Source organism: Sinohyriopsis cumingii, chromosome 17, assembly GCF_028554795.1.
Source record: "Sinohyriopsis cumingii isolate HCF-2022 chromosome 17, ASM2855479v2, whole genome shotgun sequence".
NCBI classification, from domain to species: Eukaryota; Metazoa; Mollusca; class Bivalvia; order Unionida; family Unionidae; genus Sinohyriopsis; species Sinohyriopsis cumingii.
In genome coordinates, this window is record NC_142977.1 from 13,570,766 (window position 1) to 13,591,255 (window position 20,490).

Genomic DNA, 20,490 nt, shown 5'->3' on the forward strand with positions numbered 1-20,490 from the left:
TCCTAACGTCCATGTAACTTCTATATCAGCGGCTGATCAAATAGCTCGTTTGCTGTGCTCGCTAACTTCATCATGAAATATCTGGTAAAGAGATCGAAACTCTTCAACATATGTACGAGATCCACTGTCAACGTCCTGATACTTTGTATCGCCTTCATCAGATACATATCAACACGAGATAAAAATGGTTTTTGCATCATCTCCAAAATTGCATTCGATCGCTCGTTCAGGATATTGCCTAGAGTTTATTCTGACAAATATTGGTCTGACGTCAGCGTTATCAAAAAGGGAGCAATTTTGTTGTTGATTATTACGTCGTTGCTGTAGTTGAAATACAGAAAATATATGTCTTGGTAACAGTTCGCTTGGCGCTGTTGCTATTCGCCATGTGTTATCGGTCGAACTTGTTACAGCTATTTGGTAAACCTTATGCTGTTCGAAATATATTTTTCTGCTGTAAGCGGCTAACATTGTTTCAAGTTCTGTTGGTTTTGAGATGGATACAACAACTCGTGGCATCCATAACGCCAATCTTGAAATCACAAACTGACAATTATTAGCAGGATCACCAGCAGCAGCAGTAGTTCTCATTCGACAAACGCTTTGATCTGTCAAGTATAAGCGTATGTTTTATTCCACGAAATACCTTGTTATAGTTGAGGAAAACCCCATATATTGTGCTCATTTATAACATCTTCGTGATTTTATTTGGTTCCGTTAGAACACGCTTTTCGTTTAGGGTAACCTTCGTTGCATGTTCGATTTTTGATAGTGGTGTTATTTATAATACGATTTGCCACCACTAACATTGCAGTTCCATCATCTGCAGCTGCAGGTGGAGTAATTTCAAGAAAATTACAAAGATTTGTAAGCGATGTCCTTATTGCATTTTCATCAACAGTTACAGCTGGTTCATCAATTACAAATGTAGCCTTTGCTCTTAGAAAATCTGTTACCATAACTAATCGAATAGCAGTATCAGCTTCAGCACCAAGTGCATCAAAATAAGCAGATTTGTTTGAAAATGCATTTCCACTTCCAGTATCTTTGAACCACGTCATGTTTGTTGAAATATATCTCGATTAATCATCGCTGAATGACACAATGTTAAGAATAGTGCTTGGAACTGGCAAGTGCATATAAATATCTTCTACTGTTTGATTAGCAAGTTGATATCGTGCGCTTTTAAACAAGCTCCGTCCGTTATTAGCAACTTATGCATTGACACCAACATCACCATTTACATTTGTTTTTATTCTACCTTGAACTTTAAGTGCGGCTTTGTGAGCGAGCAGAAAAACATCTTCGTCTCCTGTATTATATATTCTGATGCCCATCTCGTTAGTCTCATTAGAATTCTCGCTGAGATATTCAATATTCTCAAACTCCGTTGCAGATTCGTCTATGGTTATCTCATCGACAAGGCCAAGATAATTTGTATAGACATTTTTAATGTAATCCTCAGACAAAATCGTGATTATTTTACAACCACCTAAAACGCAGCTACATCAGGTTTTGGTCTAGCTCGTGTTAATAACTTTCTAATAATATTTTCTCCCGCCGGAGACAACAAATTTGTTGTTGTTGTTAGCATTGCACGTGCTGTTTCTGATGATGGTGCTATTTCAGAAATAACCTGTTTTATATCCGGACCGCTTAGTGTCCTTTGATTTTATCAGCAATCTCGTACTGATAAATACCAACTTTGATAACTTCGATTAAAAAAAATGAAATGTTTGCGCTGTTCGATGTTATCTGAGATGAGTCGAGTAACAGCGTCATCGACGATATATTATTTTGTTATTCGCAGATAAAAAAAATAATAACGTGTTTGCGTCAGCAAATTAATTCACTACATCGATTATATGATAATCGATTATACCGCAATACGGGTAGCTACATCCGGAGACACAGTGACTAGCAAGCTAAACATTGGATCAAATAAAATGACAACACCATAGTATCCTGAATCTCCATTTGATCTGACAAATAAATCTTACGTCGACGTGGCAGCAAATAATGCAGTTGCTGTTGCAGGTACATCCGCTGATGCTCTTTACGTTAAGCGAACTGGATTGTACCAATCACAGGAGCCATCGACACGGTAGCAAATAAAATAACAATATACGTTGCTGTTGCTGTATCAGATCTTGTAAATAAACTGTACGTTGATAGTGTTGTTGTCGGCAGCACAAAACGAGCTAGCAGTAATATTGGTTATATTCCATATCTTGCTGATTTGACATAAAATTGTTGGGGTTTTGTTGCAAAGGCATCAACACAATATCCTGGAAATAATCCTAATTATGCTTTCGCGTTTAACAGCGTCATATCTGGAGGTCCCGAGTGGACGACCGACGGAGAAACAAGGAATTTTTTGATCAAAATTCAGTGCCCGGTAGCTGTTGTCGTATGGAAATTTCAGCTTCGAGGACGACTAAATGTTAGTATTGGCCGCATGTACAACTGGAGATTTGAGGGATCGACATATAATACAACATCGACAACGTTATACAACGCAACAGGTGTTTATATCTCAACCAGTTTACAGTTTACTATAGCTGATGATAACACGGTTAACAAGTATCCTTAGTTTCGGATATATAGCGTCAACGCAGAAACTAGTTACCCTGGTCTGACAATGTTTCAGTGGTACGTGATCGACGACCTAGCATAGGTCGTTGTGATTTAGTGTAGATGTAATTTATAAATGTATGTTGATCTTCCGTCGATCAGAATTGCAAAAGAGTTTTACGACGTTATATTTGATCCTGAAACAGAAATGTTGGTGGTAGCCAATATTGATCAACCAGACCCAGAGATTGCAAATGAGGCACGAGCAGCAAGTATAATTGCTAAACTGAAATATTTAACGTTAGAATCACCCGATTTAATAGATAACTAGAATAATTTTGTCAGAGTTGCAAGTATGAGATGTCCACATCTTTAAAAAAAAGCTATCCGAGAATTTGATATTATCAGTAAATATTGTCATCCAAACGACTGTGAGGAGCATTGACTAAAAGTTGAGTCGCTGTTGACAAAGACGTTGCTCGAAATTAACACACAAAAATTTTATAACTATTAACAGATCTAACCGTGTAAAAGCAAACCCTCACGGCGGATAATAATCCAGAACAAGATCGGATACAAAAGGTTCACGATGAACTTAACGAACTATCTGAAATATATATATATATAAAAATACATTAACAAAAAATCGCAGGATAAGTGACAGTTTTGTTAAATGCAGAATATTTCGCGAGAATGGTATGGACTATCCTAATAAAAAAAAGAAACATTACTCGAGGTAGCAGATTATTATGATAAACTTGCTATGATCGTAAAAGAGCTCGTTAAAGCTATTGACAAACTTTATAATCCAATATCGCAAAATAAATACCCAAAAATTACAGTAGAAGATGAGCTAAAAAATGTTACGTTAATAAGTCAATATTTTCTCATGGAAACTTTATCAAAATGTTAGAACCTGATTCTCTTAACAGCGGTAAAATTAATTTGTATTTGTTTTGTCATGACGATGAGAGTTATATTATTGCAAAAGCTAAAACGTTAAAAATATCTCGAGAAATCTCCAGCAATTTTGTGTAAAATATCAGATATATAAATTGCTAGCAATTACATATTCTCTAGCAATTTTGTATGAAATGTATCAGTAGTCTTATATAAGGGGTGTTTCTGGATCAAACCATATTTGTTTGACGACGGCGACGATTCAATAACATATCATCGACAGGTAAACGATTATGAAATAAATTGTGTTGCCTCAACAAAGTTGTTTTTATATTTGTTAAGACTAACTTGAGGGGGCATGGAGGGGGGAGTATTATGATGTCGTCCAATACAAAATAGGGTTTTGGGTCAGAAACGCCCTTATAAAAGACTACTATACCGGCGTTGGTCAAAAGGGTTTTGCCGATTCATGGTCAGATTATCCCACTAATAGTGTTTGCAGTTAAATTAATCAAGGACACATTGATTAAACTAAGTAATAAACAAACGGTGATAATTTAAGTTAAGATGGTATCCGAGGATAAACTAAGGAGATGCCAGCTGAAAAAGACGAGGACGTGCCAGGGGGGATTGATTGCCCTGTGGAAATCCTACACTGAGAAACGGACCTCCATCAGTCAGCTGCTGAAGTCACGTGCCAGCATTTATGGATCATAGTTTCTCCATTGCTATATTATGTCAAATTATTTAAAATAATAATATGCTATTTTTTTATATCTCTACTCTTGTATAGCATCCATTTTCAATAATAACATGCATACATTTAAATATTACATAATGACTATTCAGCTAATGAAAATCACTTACGGCGCTCATTTTCTTTATATATAGGGTTTATGATGCATACGTAAATAGTCTACATAAATCTATTTTTAAAGGCATTAAAATACTCAGACCTGTATTAATATATTCAGACCTGTATTAATAACATATTCAGACCTGTATTAACATACTTAGACCTGTATTAACGAGGTCCACAATATTATCAGAATATAGACGTCTGATATTGTATCGAGTTAAATCTCAACTTTACCAAGACCACAGTTTAATTGTTAGCATATATGTGTTATCTAGCACTAATAGTATATAGTACAGTGCACAAAACATATTAATGTTGTTGTTGTTGAGTTTAATTATAGTGGCGTGCGCACAGTTGTGCATGTGCCAATTTTTTCTGACTGCACCGCAGCCTGTTAGTTGTTCCTGAGAAAGGGAATGGTGCCACCTCCCCCAGGCTTTTATGGGTTCAAGCAACCCTGATAGTTTGGCCTCAATCTGTGGGTCCATAAAGGTCTCTTACAGTTAAATGGTTGGCTGTCATTAGTGGGAGGGAGAGCTCGGGAACGGTTCTCGTTGCTGTTCGCATCGCTGGTTTCTTATTGCATTTGCCTATTGACATATTAATTCTAAATAAATGTAACATATTCAGTCCAATACGTATAGACACATTTTGAAAAATCACTGCACGAGCTTGGATTTTATAACTTTTGTTTATGTTTGTAATTGTATTATTTCTCAATTAAAAAACGATTTAAATTTTGCAGAAATGTGAATGAGCTGCTTTAAAAATATTTTGCTATTAAAAAATTTAAATTCACAATGCAAGATAAACAGTCTTATGTTATTTCATTTCATTATATATAACAACCCCACCATCGTTTTTTTTTTTTTTCTTCTCCTTAAATGCAGATTTGAACTGCTCAACGTATCTGGGAATAATGAGAAATATCGTAATTCAAACATACGTAAATTTAATTTTAAATCCCAGACGAAACTTAATAATATTTCAAATGGTCCGAATCAGCCCGCCATTAGGTCTCAAATCATAGTTCGACTCAGCCAGTAATGTTGGCCGAATAAGCCTGGTCCAAATCATCGTGGTCCGAATCACCCTGTTACTAATATTCGAATAGTATGTACCTAATTTTTGGTACATAATTATTATTTGAAAATTTAAAATGAATTTTATTTTTTAGCAAAAAGGGCATGATTTAGGTATCTCTAAAAAAAAAATGTTATCAACAATACCATGACCAAAGTTGATGTCTGGATGTCTGGCTTCGGCATCGTTCTTCTGTTGGCTCATTATATACACCAAGCATTTTACAGACATATTGCAGTGATGTAAGCGACCCAACAAAGTGCGGTTAGTAATTTAAACATATCACACATTATCGCACCGACACTTCTTCGTGTTCTTTTATTAGATCAAGAAAAAGAAGCATATCTCTTAAAATTGTCACCACTCAATTAAAAATAAATATATATTTTTTCATGCTCAAATGCACAGACATCAAAAATTAGGTAAGAAAATTTTGCTTTCATTACGTCATCTTGAGCTGTAGGAACCTTTTTTCGGCCTAATGTGGTGCTTTGTTTGTATTCGTAATTCAGATACGCATGCCACCGGCACAAGCTTATATCAGTAATAAAAAAAGGGGGAAACTCGTGATAGCACTCTTCTCGACTTTAGATTATAGTATTTGCACACGCTGGTTTATTTGTACACCCAACCGATTTAGAAAACTGAAAGCCTAAAAGAGACAACAAATGCACAAAATTTAGTCATTTCATTCATCAATTTATAATTTCTGACCTTATTGTCTCCAGGGGGTCCATAACACTGTCAAGCTATTGGCGGAAAGATAAGTTCAGAACGACCTAACTTATAACATTCAGCAAACGATATAAAGTGAAGAAATGGATAATTTTAATGTGGTATGGTAAATAAACAAAGGGCAGGATAAAGCCTGGAACGCTGTATCATCATGGTACTAAACGGTACTTATTAAATCTGTTCTAGGGTCGCCGCTAGGCTTCGCATATAAAGAATTTTGAAAGTGGCGCAATTTTTTTTTACTGACTGGCGAAAGTTGCTGGGTGATTTACCTAGCAACGTTTACTTTACACCCAGCTACTTTATATTTGGATTGTGGTCGTACTGCAAACATGATCTTAAACTTTAAGAAGGGTAAATACCAAATTTTCACCTCAGCTGAATGTGCCATTAGTTCAGGAACTCTATAAATCCATTCAGTAAGACGAGTACATGAAAATTCTTCTTGGCTATAATAAACTAATAAAGTTGTACTCGGCCAGGTAGAAATATAAAAGCTGACAATGTTAGATAAAATGTTTACATTTAAGAACTTAACTAATTTACTGCCACAGAATAACTCATTTGTGGGTTGTTTCAAATTGTGGAAAAGTTAAAAAGAATTTTTGAATTTTGTGTTCATTTTAGCCATTTGAGCATTTATTAGCTGCAGTTTCTTATGCGTTCTTTATACTTATATAGCTTGGCTATCACTGCAGGTACCAATATCGGGGCCACGAGTGGCCGAGTGGTCTAAAGCGCTCTCCATTACGGATCACTACCATCTCACCTCTGTCTGCGTGAGTTCGAGTCTCGGATTTGGCCAATGTGGGTATGTGAGAAAGCTTGCCAGTAGCTTCTCGAGTGTCGGTGGTTCTTTCCGGGGATTTCCCAGGTTCTTCCTCCACCATTAATACTGGCCGCCATGTATAGCCTATCATGTGCTGAAAAATGGCGTTAAATCCAACAACAACAACAACCAGGTACCAATATCAGGTGCTGAGGCAGTGATCCCATTGTCATTGTCACTAATTTTAGTTTGTCTATTTTCTACTGGCACTTAATACATAGAAATTACATTAATATTGACCATTGGTCATTTTTACCTTCATTGACCAAAGTATTTAGCACGACAAAGTCCATTCTTCTTTATTTCTTTAATTATCACATCCGCAGAGTTAGTTCAAAACATGAGATAATCTTGATCATTTAGAACCTTGACATATGATTTGGGTGTTAAAATGAAGCATCCATGAAGACTTGGAGGACTTGACCAATTGTTGACACTAAGCACAAACTTGCATACACTTATGTTTTTTAACACTTATTACAGCACATTGCAGAAGTTTCACTTGACTCTTCTGACATTAGTTATGGGCTGTTTGCAACAGTGAATGAATTTCTGTAGGTCTGCATATATGTAATTGTATGTGTATATGCTTTTTCTATTAAGTTTACATGGAATGTTATTAAGTCCAAATTATTTACTAATTCCAAATATGAATAACATAGAAAACATAATCATACGACTACAGAATTGTTGCTAAAAGGAGGAAAACTTAATAATATACTCTTTGTACCTGAATTAGTTTATCAGTGATTGCTGGGAAATAAATTGTAAAACAAGACAACCTTCAAATGTGCAGCTTTATGGTCTGTTGCATGTATAAAAGAATGTGATTACATACTTCTCTTGAAGCATCATGCTTGAAAACTAATAATATTAGTTTAGGTACATTGGGCAAGAGGCCTTCATCAGGAAAAGGGTAAAAGCACACAGCCATAAAGGAAAGAAAAAAAGAGATGGTACCCATGTCTGCTGGGTACAATAAGGTATCAGATATTGAAATTACAAACTTCAAAATAATTTCAGCAAAGCTCTTGATAAGAATTTAGAAGTAAATTGTGCAAGTAACTGAACAACTCGAAATATACACTTACCATACTGGACTGAATTTTAATGATGAAGACATTTGTCATGGCTGCATCAGTCTTAGTGACCAAGATTAATTCCATGCGTATGTGATTATATGGCTCTGTTTTCATTTCAGTCTGGCACAGATTATTCAAACTGCCCTGATAGCTTAGTTCAAATTGATAAAATGCACGAGCATAACAAAATTGGCTTTTCCTATGGCATGAGCAACATGCTGGCAACTTTGGAATCAATACTTTAAATGAAATTATTTTGCAAAATTTTAATGCATGTAAAATATTTTCTCTTTGTGTTGTTGGTCAGTTTGTTTGCATTAAATGTGCAGATTATCTAGAACAATTTTGGTGTTTGTATTTGCAGAACATACAGACAGGAAAATTTCATTAAATAAAGAAGAACAGAGCTCCCTCATTATAAGACTATCCATGGGAGCCATAGACTTTATCACCTTATAGTGAGATCATCTTATAATGAAATAGTGTTCCCTCATTATAATGTTGTTCATGGGAGTTATAGAGTTTATTACTTTATAGTGTGACTGCCTTAAAATGAAGTATATGTACATACTATTATTGGGCCCCGAGTGGTCTAAAGCGCCCTTCATTACGAATCACTGCCATCTCATCTGTCTGCGGCGGTTCAAGTCTAAGATTCAGCCAATGTGAGAAAGCTTGCCAGTAGCTTCTGATGGGTCGGTAGTTCTTTCCGGGGTTTTCCTGGGTTCTTCCTCTACCATTAATACTGGCCGCCATGTATAGCCTATCGTGTGCTGAAAAATGGTGTTAAACCCCCACAACAACAACAACAATATACTAGTGAGATTGCTTTATAATGAAATACAGTTCTCCCATATAATGCTGTCTGTGGGAGCTGTAGAGTACATTGCCTTATAGTGAGACTTATAATGAAGTGCATTATTCACCTAATTATAGCACTGTTCATGGGAACCATAGAGTATACCACCTTATAGTTAGTTTTAGAGTATACTACCTTATTGTGATATTGCCTTATAATGAAGTACTGTACTCTTAATGCTGTCATTGCGAGTCTTAGAATTTATCACCTTATAGTAAGACCACTTTATGATGAAGTATATGATAGATACAATTTTACTAGTGCTGCTTAAATAACTGTGTCAGTACTCCTTACTAACCTTATTACATTGACAGTGTTATAACAAAGAGCCTTATAGTGAGGGAGTATGGTAGTATTCAGTGCTGTAAAAATAATAGTTACACACTGCACAATCCGCTTTGATTGAACACTTGTGTATTTAGAAAGATAAAAATAACATTTCATGGGGATCTGAGGAGAAGGTTAAGTTGGGACTGTTTGAAGATACATAAACAGGAGTTGCTACTGTACAAGCAGAATCAAATATTTGGATATAACCCTAATTAAATAGTTCAGAAAGGACAAAAGCAAAAGTGGTAAAATGTTTTATTTTAATAAATGTGCATGTTCTATATAATAAAACTATTTTTTTTATTTATTTAGAGTATGTTGCTTGAGATATTAATTGCCTATGACAGTACAGTATGGGTCACTCTTGCTCTGATTTAGCAGGATGGCTATTACTAATTAAACCTCATCTAAAACTTGTCTGAAAGGTAGAATTGCGAGGTAGTAGTATTTCTCCTCAGGCATTATGATTGGGTAAGTATTCTTGAAGAAACATACTCTATTAGAAAAATTGGTTTTCCATATAGGAATTTCAGGTGTACCTGCTGTTTGCCATGTTCTTTACTAAACTTTTAGTAATAGATCTGATCTTGTTGACAACTTAGAATGTTCTAGAAATGAACTTTTGATCCTTGTCCTGGTCATCTTATAGTATCTTAGGGTTTTATATTATGGTCGTTTATATTAGAATTACTCATTCCTACTTGAACATCTGACTAGTGGATACTGTTTTTCTAGTTTTAGTCAGTTTCAATTTGAGAGGTTTTATTTGTTTATTTAAATTATTCACTGGCATTACAAAGTGCTCAATAGTTTGGCACTAATTGAGTATTTTGGAATTATTGTGAATTGATTTAGACACATTTTTGGAGTATATCATTGTGATACATCGAGACAGTTTGCACATCAATCAACGCTGTTAAGGTTATTGGTACATCAGCACATTCAATATGGGAATTTATTCAGAGTACTCCATACTTTTGGACTTAATTTCATTCACAGGACTCTCAGTTCTTTCCAAATGTTCACTTTATATTCAAGGGAAAAAATTTATTTGTTGAATTTTACAAAAGGTGTTACTTTTCAATCTTTTCTGTTCCTTAGTTAAAACCATAAAGTCATAACAACACATGCAGTGCAGGATTTTATAGTGACATTACAAATATGCACGTGGATGGACAGGATCTTATGGTAACATTACATACATACACATGCAGTGGGCAGGATCATATGCATGGACCAGATCTCATGGTGGCATTACACACATGCACATTGATGGATCAGATCTTCTCATGTCTCACCTAGCATGAGAAATTCAGTGTAGTATTATATCAGTTTAATATTCATTTGTCTTTCCTTCCCTGCAGATTTTGCACTGTTGTTGATGTGAAACTGAGATACGAGATGACATACTGAATTCGCTTTCGAACCAAAACCTCCAAGAGGATGGCAGAAAACCGTGATGATGATGAACTTAGCATTCCTCGTGCTGCACTGAATAAAATGATCAAAGAACTGATTCCAAATGTGAGAGTGGCAAATGATGCAAGAGAACTGATCTTGAACTGCTGCACAGAATTTATTCATCTTGTCTCCTCAGAGGCAAATGACATTTGCAACAAGCTGAACAAGAAAACTATCTCACCTGATCATGTGTTGGCAGGTAACATGTACTCTTAATTGACAATTTTGATATACCCACCATAAGGTAGAATATGTTATGATGTTATCTGTTCATCCATCTGTATGAAAACAATTTCGTTGCTGTAAATTGTCCACAATCTACTTTTACCAGGCTTTGTGAATGGCCTGCACTTGGGGTAAGTAAGAATCGTATTCATTTTGGAGTTGAAAGGTCATTATGACTGAATGCAGAAACAATGGTTTCTGTACATTAACCTTTGTTCTCCACAGACTAAACTTTTCAAAATTTGTGGATGGCTTGGTCTTGGGATAAGAAAAACCCAATCAGTTTTGGGTACAAAGTTCAAGGTCACAGTGATAAAAAGAAGACAAATGGTTTCTGCATAAGAACTTCTGTTCTATTGCACAGACCTAGATTAAACTTGTGGATGTCTTGCACTTGCAGTAACAAAGAACCTGATTCATTTTGGAGTAAAAAGGTCAGAGGTCATTGTCACAATGAAAGAAGGAATATTTTGTTCTACATGACTAACCTTGACCAAAGCTCATGGAGGACATATCAGTAAGGTATGGAGATGTCCATTTGTTCTGGGACAAAATGGTCTAAGGTCATGGGCAATGTGGTGTAAACAAAAAGGTCTTTTACAGAAAAACATTTATTCATGAGTAAATTCCTCAAACAAACTTTTTGGACAGCTCCATTGGTCTGTTGGGTAGGGCATCTGCCCCAGATGCAGGAGGTTGTGGGTTCGAACCCTGGCCGAGTCATACCAAAGACTTATAAAAATGGTACTAACAGCTGCCTTGCTAGGCGCTCAGCATTAAGAGGTTAGTGTTAGGACTGGTTGACCTGGTGTCAGGATAATTTGACTGGGTGGGACATCATGCTACATGTCTGTGGCATGATGCCCCTGTACTTGACATCACTGTAAACTGCGACACTGCACACATCGTAGCGATATGACTGGAAAATTGTTAAAGCTATGTTTAAAATCTAAATCACACAAATCACACACTTTTTGGATGTCTGGTACCCTGTGTAATAAAGCAGCCTATACATTCTGGAATCTGTAGGTCATAGGTCATGGTCAGGTTAATTCAGATAAGAAAATGATTGTTCCTGCACATCAACCTTCATTCAAGACAGCATGCCAAAATCAAAGATCCCAGTCAACAAGACCCATTGGGTCTCTGGAGTCAACCACACTGTACTAGCTTCTTCATAGAGAACATGAGGGGAACATATAAGTTACTGTTCCTTGTACTTCTGCATATTGACAACTTTCAAGGGACCGAGGTTATCTTTCTTTTCTTTACTTTTCAGTGTAATGATCCTTACTTAGTGATGGATGGTTAACAAAAAATTTTGCATGAATTTTTACCTTAATTTTGTATTGCATTGACCCTTAATTATGTAATATTATACATTTTTCATAACAGTAAAATCTCTATTATCTCATAAACAGTATCCTTAAAATTCTTAATATTGCAAATAGTATGACGTGGTTCTTACATCATTGAAAAATCTTGAGTTGCCATGAAAATTCTTGAGAATTTTGAAAACGTTGATTTTATTATTTAATTTGTTGAACAACTCTTTTCATTTTTCCAAAACTTACTTATTTCAGGGAATACAGATTTTTGAAAATGAATAAAGTATTTCACTTTTTTAAATTAAGAGCTATTTGTGCCGTTTGAAAAATAACGTAAAAATAAATAAGTGATCTCACATAAAACACTGTTTTGTTTATTAGATGTGTATGGTTAAGAATCCCATTATACTATAAATAATAATGTGCTTGCCGTTACTTATCACTGCCATCTCACCTCTGTCTGCTTGGGTTTGAGTCTCGGGATTGGCCACTTGGGTATGTGAGAAAGCTGCCAGTAGCTTCCAGTGGTTCTTTCTCCACATGTTATATTGGCCACCATTGGCCTATCTTGGGCGGAGAAATGGTGTTAAACTCAAAACAACAACAACAAACCATGTACCCTGTATAAGGTGACCTCATATATAACACGGTCCCTTTTAATGGTGTATATGGTAATGAATGCCATTAAACTATCAACAATGTACCCAGTATAAGGTGACCTCATATATAACACGGTTCCTTTTAATGGTATATATGGTAATGAATGCCATTAAACTATCAACAATGTACCCAGTATAAGGTGTCCTCATATATAACACGGTTCCTTTTAATGGTATATATGGTAATGAATGCCATTAAACTTTCAACAATGTACCCAGTATAAGGTGACCTCATATATAACACGGTCCCTTTAAATGGTGTATATGGTAATGATTGCCATTAAACTTTCAACAATGTACCCAGTATACGGTGACTTCATATATAACACGGTTCCTTTTAATGGTGGATATGGTAATGAATGCCATTAAACTATCAACAATGTACCCAGTATAAGGTGTCCTCATATATAACACGGTTCCTTTTAATGGTGTATATGGTAATGATTGCCATTAAACTTTCAACAATGTACCCAGTATAAGGTGACCTCATATATAACACGGTTCCTTTTAATGGTGTATATGGTAATGATTGCCATTAAACTTTCAACAGTGTACCCAGTATAAGGTGTCCTAATATTTAATGTGGTTCATTTTAAAGGTGTATATGGTAATGAATGCCGTTATGCAGTGTATAATATGCCCAGTCTAAGGTGACCTGACATATATCACAGCTCCTTTTATATGTATGTGGTACTGTAACTGAAGGATTAATGGAAACCATTACTGTGTTACGTGCAAGGTTGTCTTATACAGAGTATATTGTATGTATTGCATACACCATTATTACGTAAATTGTCTCAACCATGTAGGAACAGTGTTCAAATTTAAACAATTTTACTTGGATGCAGTGGCTTGCCGCTTCTCTCTGGTGTTCAGAACTGGCCTAACAATATTGTCCAAGACAGTTTCAAAGCTTGTTTCTTCAAACTCTCCTATATGATTTAAAGCCCTTCAACTCACTATGATCCAAATAATAATCTGTGTTTACTTAAGCTACCCATGATCTACGAAGTAAGGAAAAGCCCTTCATTTGTGTCTAAATTTAACCTATCAAGTAAGGAAAAGTCCTTCCTTTGTGTCTAAATTTAGCCTATCATGTTGCATGGTAGTAGGGTTACAGAGCTATTTTATCGATGTTGCATGTATATGGTAGCTGAGTGATTAATGGAAGCCATTACTGTTATTTACTTAGTATAAGACAGCCTTTCAAATAACACCATTCCTTTTATATGGTGGGTATGGTAAATGATCCCATTAAATTATATTACATACGGCAATCTTGTACATAACATGTACGCTGTTATGGTTCCCTGAACAGTGTTATAATGTTATAATATTTCTCTCTTCCTTTTTCTGGTAAAGCACTGGACAGCCTTGGATTTGGAGCCTACAAGGAAGACGCTATGGCAGTGTTGGAAGAGACAAAAGCAGTGGTAGCAAAACGGAGGCGAGGAAGTGCGCGTCTAGCAAACCTGGGAATACCAGAAGAAGAATTAATACGACAACAAGAGGAACTTTTTGCAAAAGTATGACAAGACAGTATGAAACTAATCTAATAATTAAATTTAATTATTGCAGGGAGCTGCGGCATCTCCTCTAGCCAAGGTTCCAATATGATAACCCTATTTAATTTTAGGAAAGTGGTAACAATGCCAGACCACATGAGCCAAAGGTCACAAGTACCCCGATCAGCCCTGCTGTGGTGTGCCTCAGGGCAGAGTACTTCATTCTAATTGCCTCATATTGTATAGCCTTGCATGTGTTGATATGTTGATCCCCTACCCCCCCCCCCCCCCCCAACCAACCAATCACAGTGAACATAATTATAGCATCATGCGCATATTTCTAGTCAAAAGGTGTTGAGGATAGGAAAGGATGTGGTCAGAGTGAAAATTTCATCTTTCATCATGGCAGAATAACATAAGTCAAAATTAAATTTCTAAACTTATGGTTATTTTAGATCAGAGAATGAATGTTTGAAACCTATTTTTCTTTCTCAGTATAGATGGTGTGGGCAATGATAGTTACGTTGGTAGAATGTTAGGCTTACAATCCAAGGATTGAGGGTTTGATACCTGCCCATACAAGTCCTGGTCAGCTGCCTCATTGTGTCATTGGGAAAGACAATTGGCTCCTATTTCATCTGTACGATATAGTCAATATTGTGTTAGGAGTGCCTTTAGAAGCAATGAAAACAAAGTCTCTGTAAAGGGACATTAAATAATGAAGATTATTAGATACAAATCATTAAAACTTAGCATAACAATAAACTATAATTAAATACAACTTTGCATAACAACGTACAGCGCTTAAATATAACTTTGCATAACAACAGACTGTACTTAAATACAACTTTGCATAACAGTGTACTGCACTTAAATATAATGGTGCTTAACAATAGATTGCACATAAATATAACTTCATTTTACAATGGACTGCAGTCAAATCTTCTGATTTTGCAGGCAAGACAAGAACAAGCTCAGCTAGAACAACAGGAGTGGTTAAAAGTACAAGAAGCTCTGCAACAACAACAGTTACAACAACAACAGCAGCTGCTGCTGCAACAACAGCAACAACAAAAACAAGGAGAGGATGATGATGATTATTCTTAAGGAATGGCGTTGCTGAGATTTAAAACTATTGACGTGCAGATTCTCATTTGTACATAGTACATGCTGTTGTTACAGAAATGGTAGCGTAGCAAACCTCCATTGGTACATGCAGATAGGCACAAGGTGGAGTACTGATAAAAGGAAAAACTGATTTTGGCCTCAAGTACAAATCAGAATTGTTCTTTAGCGAGTCTAAAAGATCACCAGTCAACTGAAAGTACAAGTATGCCAGACAAGCAGTCTATTTTTTTACTTTTTTTTAACTACAGGACTATGATTTTGTTATGTTTGTAAATACAATGGAATGTTTTGTGTACCATTCATGTACCAGATGCAGAATACGTACTTAATTATAAATTCGGTCCAGCGGCAGACTGCACAGACTCAGATCTGCCAGTGCATTATGCACTTACAAGCAAGTATAAGTATTACTTATTCAGATTAAGATGAAATCTCTTAGGCTTTTTCAATCTTTCAGTGATTTTTCAGATCGAAATGCTGGTGAAAGTAACCTTGACTGTCTTCAGAAATGTTTTCCATTCACATGAACAAATTGTCACTCCTTTTCAGTTCATGGTTTAAGAGATTAGAATTTATTAGTTGTTGTGCTTCATGCAATGGTTCAAGTATTTTAGTGATGTTGTTCATTGGGATTAAGCCTACTGCATAAAATGAGACATGTCTTCGCAAAGATTAAATATTTTTGAAAACACATCTCACTTGAATGAAGAATCAGTTTGAATAAGTATTGAATCTTGTTTGTATATTCTAGTGTCAGTTATTATTCACTCCTTTATTTTCATTAATGCCAGTGTTTTAATACTCTGTGCTTTTTCTCATTTCTCTCTATCCATATGACACTACTTATTGATCTAAGGCAGTAAGTGGAAATTACTGCTACCTGATACAGTATTGATATGTGTGCATTGAAATAATAAAAATCGCATTATAATTATTTTTTAAACAAGGTAAAATAAAACAAACACTTGTAAAAATTGATATTTTATCACTGGATTACAGAAATTACATTGATTTGTCAAACAACTTTGTTGATCTCTAGGAATATAACACAATAAGAAAGGTGGGGGGGGGCTTTATCATGTCGCAAATTTATTATTGGGTAACATTTAAATTTATGGATACACCAGCAATAAAATCCATGAAAATTGGTATCCCATGAAAATTAGTAATACTACAGTAAAAGGTGATCTCAATGTGGGGGTAATCACATTAAGTAATACACCGATCTGATCAGAAATGACAGGTGATCTCTCAAAATCAGCTGTCTTTCGAGGCACTTTTTTAAAACTATTAAATGGGATGAAGATTTTGTTATGGGCATGGCATTTTTATTTGGTGCATAATATGCATAAAATATAGCAGTCCATGCATAAATGGATAGCATTTGCTATTGGCCATGGTTTTAAAAAAAAAACTTACTCTTGTAAATTAGACATGTCTCATTCCTTGTGGTACATGCTGACAAAAAAAATATAAAAAATATAAAAAATCCATTTTTTATTTTAAAAAATGACAAAAATGGAACAAAGATAACGCACTTCTGAATGTATTATATTTTGTTAGGTATGTTTGCTTTTATTGTATTTTTGAAGAAGGATATTCTTTCAGAGTATGGCTTTTCACAAATATTACATATTGAATTATTATGTGCACAGTCCATTCATGCTTAATTATTATGTGCACAGTTTCTCTTCTGTTTTGGATGAATTGAATTGAAACTTGGCATTCATTGTAGTCATGACCTACAAATTGTCACATCTTTCATTTATTTTTTCTCAAGAGTTGATAAGAGTACTGAGGTTATATTCTCTAATTACAAATAATAAAAATATTTAATAAACTGCCACTAGAACAAGCAATTTAATTTTTGTTCGTTTCCTAAATTTCACCAAAAATTTACAGTACAGTGATTGACATTCCATTTTGAATTAACCATGTAATGTCAACATTACCTGCCACTAGCTTCAGTTTCTATTTGGTTTAAATACATGTCAACTCTGGTGTAAAGACATCTATACATGTTCATTCATGTGCTTTTATGAAGGTTATTTCAAAATAGTTGTAAAAAAAAATTCACTTATTTTTTAGTGAAGCTTTGCATATTTACAATTCATTTGGGGGGCCCCGAGTGGTCTAAAGTGCTCTTCGTTACGGATCACTGCCATCTCACCTCTGTCTGCGGCGGCTCGAGTCTCGGATTCAGCCAATATGGGTATGTGAGAAAGCTTGCCAGTAGCTTCTCGTGGGTCAGTGGTTCTTTCCGGGGTTTTCCTGGGTTCTTCCTCCACCATTAATATTGGCTGCCATGTATAGCCTATCGTGTGCTGAAAAATGGCGTTAAACCCCACAACAACAAAAACAACAACAACAATTCATTTGCTTGTTCTAGTGTCAGTTGATTAAAAAAATGTAATCTTTGTACTCCTATCAACAACAATTAATTACAATATCTAGTTTGTGCTGTCTTCATTTGAAGTCATGTGGCTTGGATATATGGTGCGGTGGTCACAATGGTCACATACTTCTTAAGAACAATGATTCCAGCAGACATAAAAACAACATTAATCGCTGGTTTTTATCAACTCATTATAGTACCTCTATTTTGACTTTTTATTTTATTGTTTGATGTCTTTTATGCCGTATCATTGACAGTATATATGTTTGAATTTATGTATGTACTTATGTACATAGTTTAAAATAACATCATCACAATACTGGCCAGTGAAAGCTAAAATGTTTACTTTTAATTTAGTTTGAATGCTAAAATGTAAAGATAAACAAGGGACCCAGTGGACACAAGGTCACTCACCTGGCAGACATCTGCCCAATAACCAATAATGAGCATTCGGGTAAGAAATGCTTTGTTTTCCAATGCTGTTGATTGCATAAAAACAAGTGTTTCAAGGTTTCTCTAGTTTATCCTTAGCGACATTTAATGGCACATCGACAGCGTTGTACAGTATAGAAAGGACCGTATACTAGGATGATTTGACAACATTGTGTGTCCAGTATTGAAAGACCTGTATGCCAGGATGATTTGTGTCCACGTTGGTAGAACTTGGTTCGGAAGTTTGTTTGTTTTTTAAAATAAAGTTAAGTACATGTTATATGTTTAATGGTGAAATGGCATCATTTGTACAAAACATAACACCATTTATGCAAGGATGTTTTCTGTATAAATTTGGTCTAATTTTGTTTGATAGATTTAAAAAATTTGTTTGAAATGTTTTCTATTCACAGTATTTGGATGAGAGACAACATCTCCAAGCTAAAAAACTGCATCCTCAACCAAAATCACACATTTTGAGCAAATATGTAAACAAAAACTTTTACAAATACCTTATGTAAAATTTCAGAATTTCATATATGAACTTGTTCTTTCTCCCTTGGATTTTTTCTATTCATCCTTCCTTTTAGATTGACATGGAAGAGAATTTGTGTTACTGTGCTAAAATTTTAAGGGTTTCCCACAAATAACCTAGCTTTTCATATTTACAAAGAGTGGATAACCAGTCTACTTTTGTTACTCCAAATCTTTCAAAGGCTTATTGCCTGATTGGATAGTACATAAAATCCATTTCTGTAATGAGGATCAACTCAAACAAAAACTGGCCTTTGATATATTTTAGGGGGATTATCCATTGGATAGTTAAAAGCAAACTATTTTTCACCAACATCAAGAGAACAGTAGTGAAGCAGATTACATCATTTTGGTTCCATACGATTCTTCAAATATAGGAATTCCAAACAGTTATGTTTTGAAGATTGAAACATAAGTTACCAATTTATGCACAAAAAACAATCAAAAAATACTTCCTACTGAAATACAGTCGTATTTAACATTTTTTTTATAACAGTTGTGCAACATCTAGGTTCTCGCAATAAATGTTCAGTGACCTTTGACAATTTATGTTTAATTTTATTTCATTGTTTACTTTTTTCTTTCCCTTTCTCTCTCTGTGTATTTAGGGTTAACCTGAATTTGCTATAGCGTGTCAGTAAGGATAATGGATGATTTAATGAGAATGAATTGCCATGCATTAAGGGACCCAGTTAAAAGAAGTGATATTTTTATACATCAAGATACACATTTTATAAAAAGACTGGAGATTAACTTGTGGTTGCAAATGTATCTTCAATTCCTTTACATAAATTCAACTCAAAATTACAGGTTTACACTTATGTGGGTATGTGAGAAAGCTTGCCTATGTCTTTGAAAAAATGTTACTGTAGGGGTAGAAAAGTAGGAGTAGGTGGGCTCCTTGTGCAGGTAAAAAGTTGTAAAGATGCTAAAAGAAGGGAAAGCTTGGAAATGCAGGAAATAGGGTCTTTTTTCTAGATTGCTCTAGAAAAAGCATAACCCTCTTTAGTTTGTTTTGCGCATAATCATGACCATCAGATACCAATTGGTGTGAATACTTTGAACAGATAAAATTTTAGGTAAAGAAATGGAAATGTACATTCTAGATGATTTAAATATAGACCTGAATGATCAAAAAAGAAAGAATTGATATTTATTGCTTCTTTCCGTACAGAACAATTAGTAAATGAACTTCTAGATTACCGTCTACCTTTACAACACTTACAGACCATAATTACACCAATACAAAAGAAAATGTTCTGGAAGCAATGTTCCAAAGATTGGTTCATGTGACCACTATTCTGTTTTTCTACAATACAAACTTAAGTCAATAAGAAAACCAAGAAAAATAATATCTATTAATCCATTACTTATAGCTCTTTCCAAGACTTGGATACCATTCAGCTCCATGGAGTACAGTCCAAATCTTTGAAAATATTGATGGTGTTTTAGGTATTTGACTGAATCTTTTGATGGAAGCAGCAAACAAACATGTCTTTTTAAAACAAAAATGATAAATAAAGACCACCAGCCATGTTTTGACCTTCCCAGAAATTTGAGATGCAGTGACCA

General features: G+C 35.0%; 1 protein-coding gene across 3 annotated transcripts; it reads left to right on the plus strand.

Moving 5' to 3' along the window:
• The first annotated feature begins 5,618 nt into the window (after positions 1 to 5,618).
• Positions 5,619 to 19,463, plus strand: LOC149777779 (protein Dr1-like). Of its 3 annotated transcripts, none has more exons than XM_089938817.1 (4): positions 5,619 to 5,680; positions 10,616 to 10,911; positions 14,287 to 14,450; positions 15,387 to 19,463. In XM_089938817.1, the coding sequence occupies exons 2-4, from the start codon at positions 10,695 to 10,697 to the stop codon at positions 15,534 to 15,536; spliced, it is 531 nt and encodes a 176-aa protein (XP_089794943.1). In that variant the 5' UTR covers positions 5,619 to 5,680; positions 10,616 to 10,694; the 3' UTR covers positions 15,537 to 19,463. The 3 variants fall into 3 exon arrangements, with proteins under 3 accessions (XP_089794943.1, XP_089794944.1, XP_089794945.1); XM_089938818.1 differs by lacking the exon at positions 5,619 to 5,680 and adding an exon at positions 5,689 to 5,838; XM_089938819.1 differs by lacking the exon at positions 5,619 to 5,680 and adding an exon at positions 6,295 to 6,315.
• Positions 19,464 to 20,490: the final 1,027 nt, after the last annotated feature.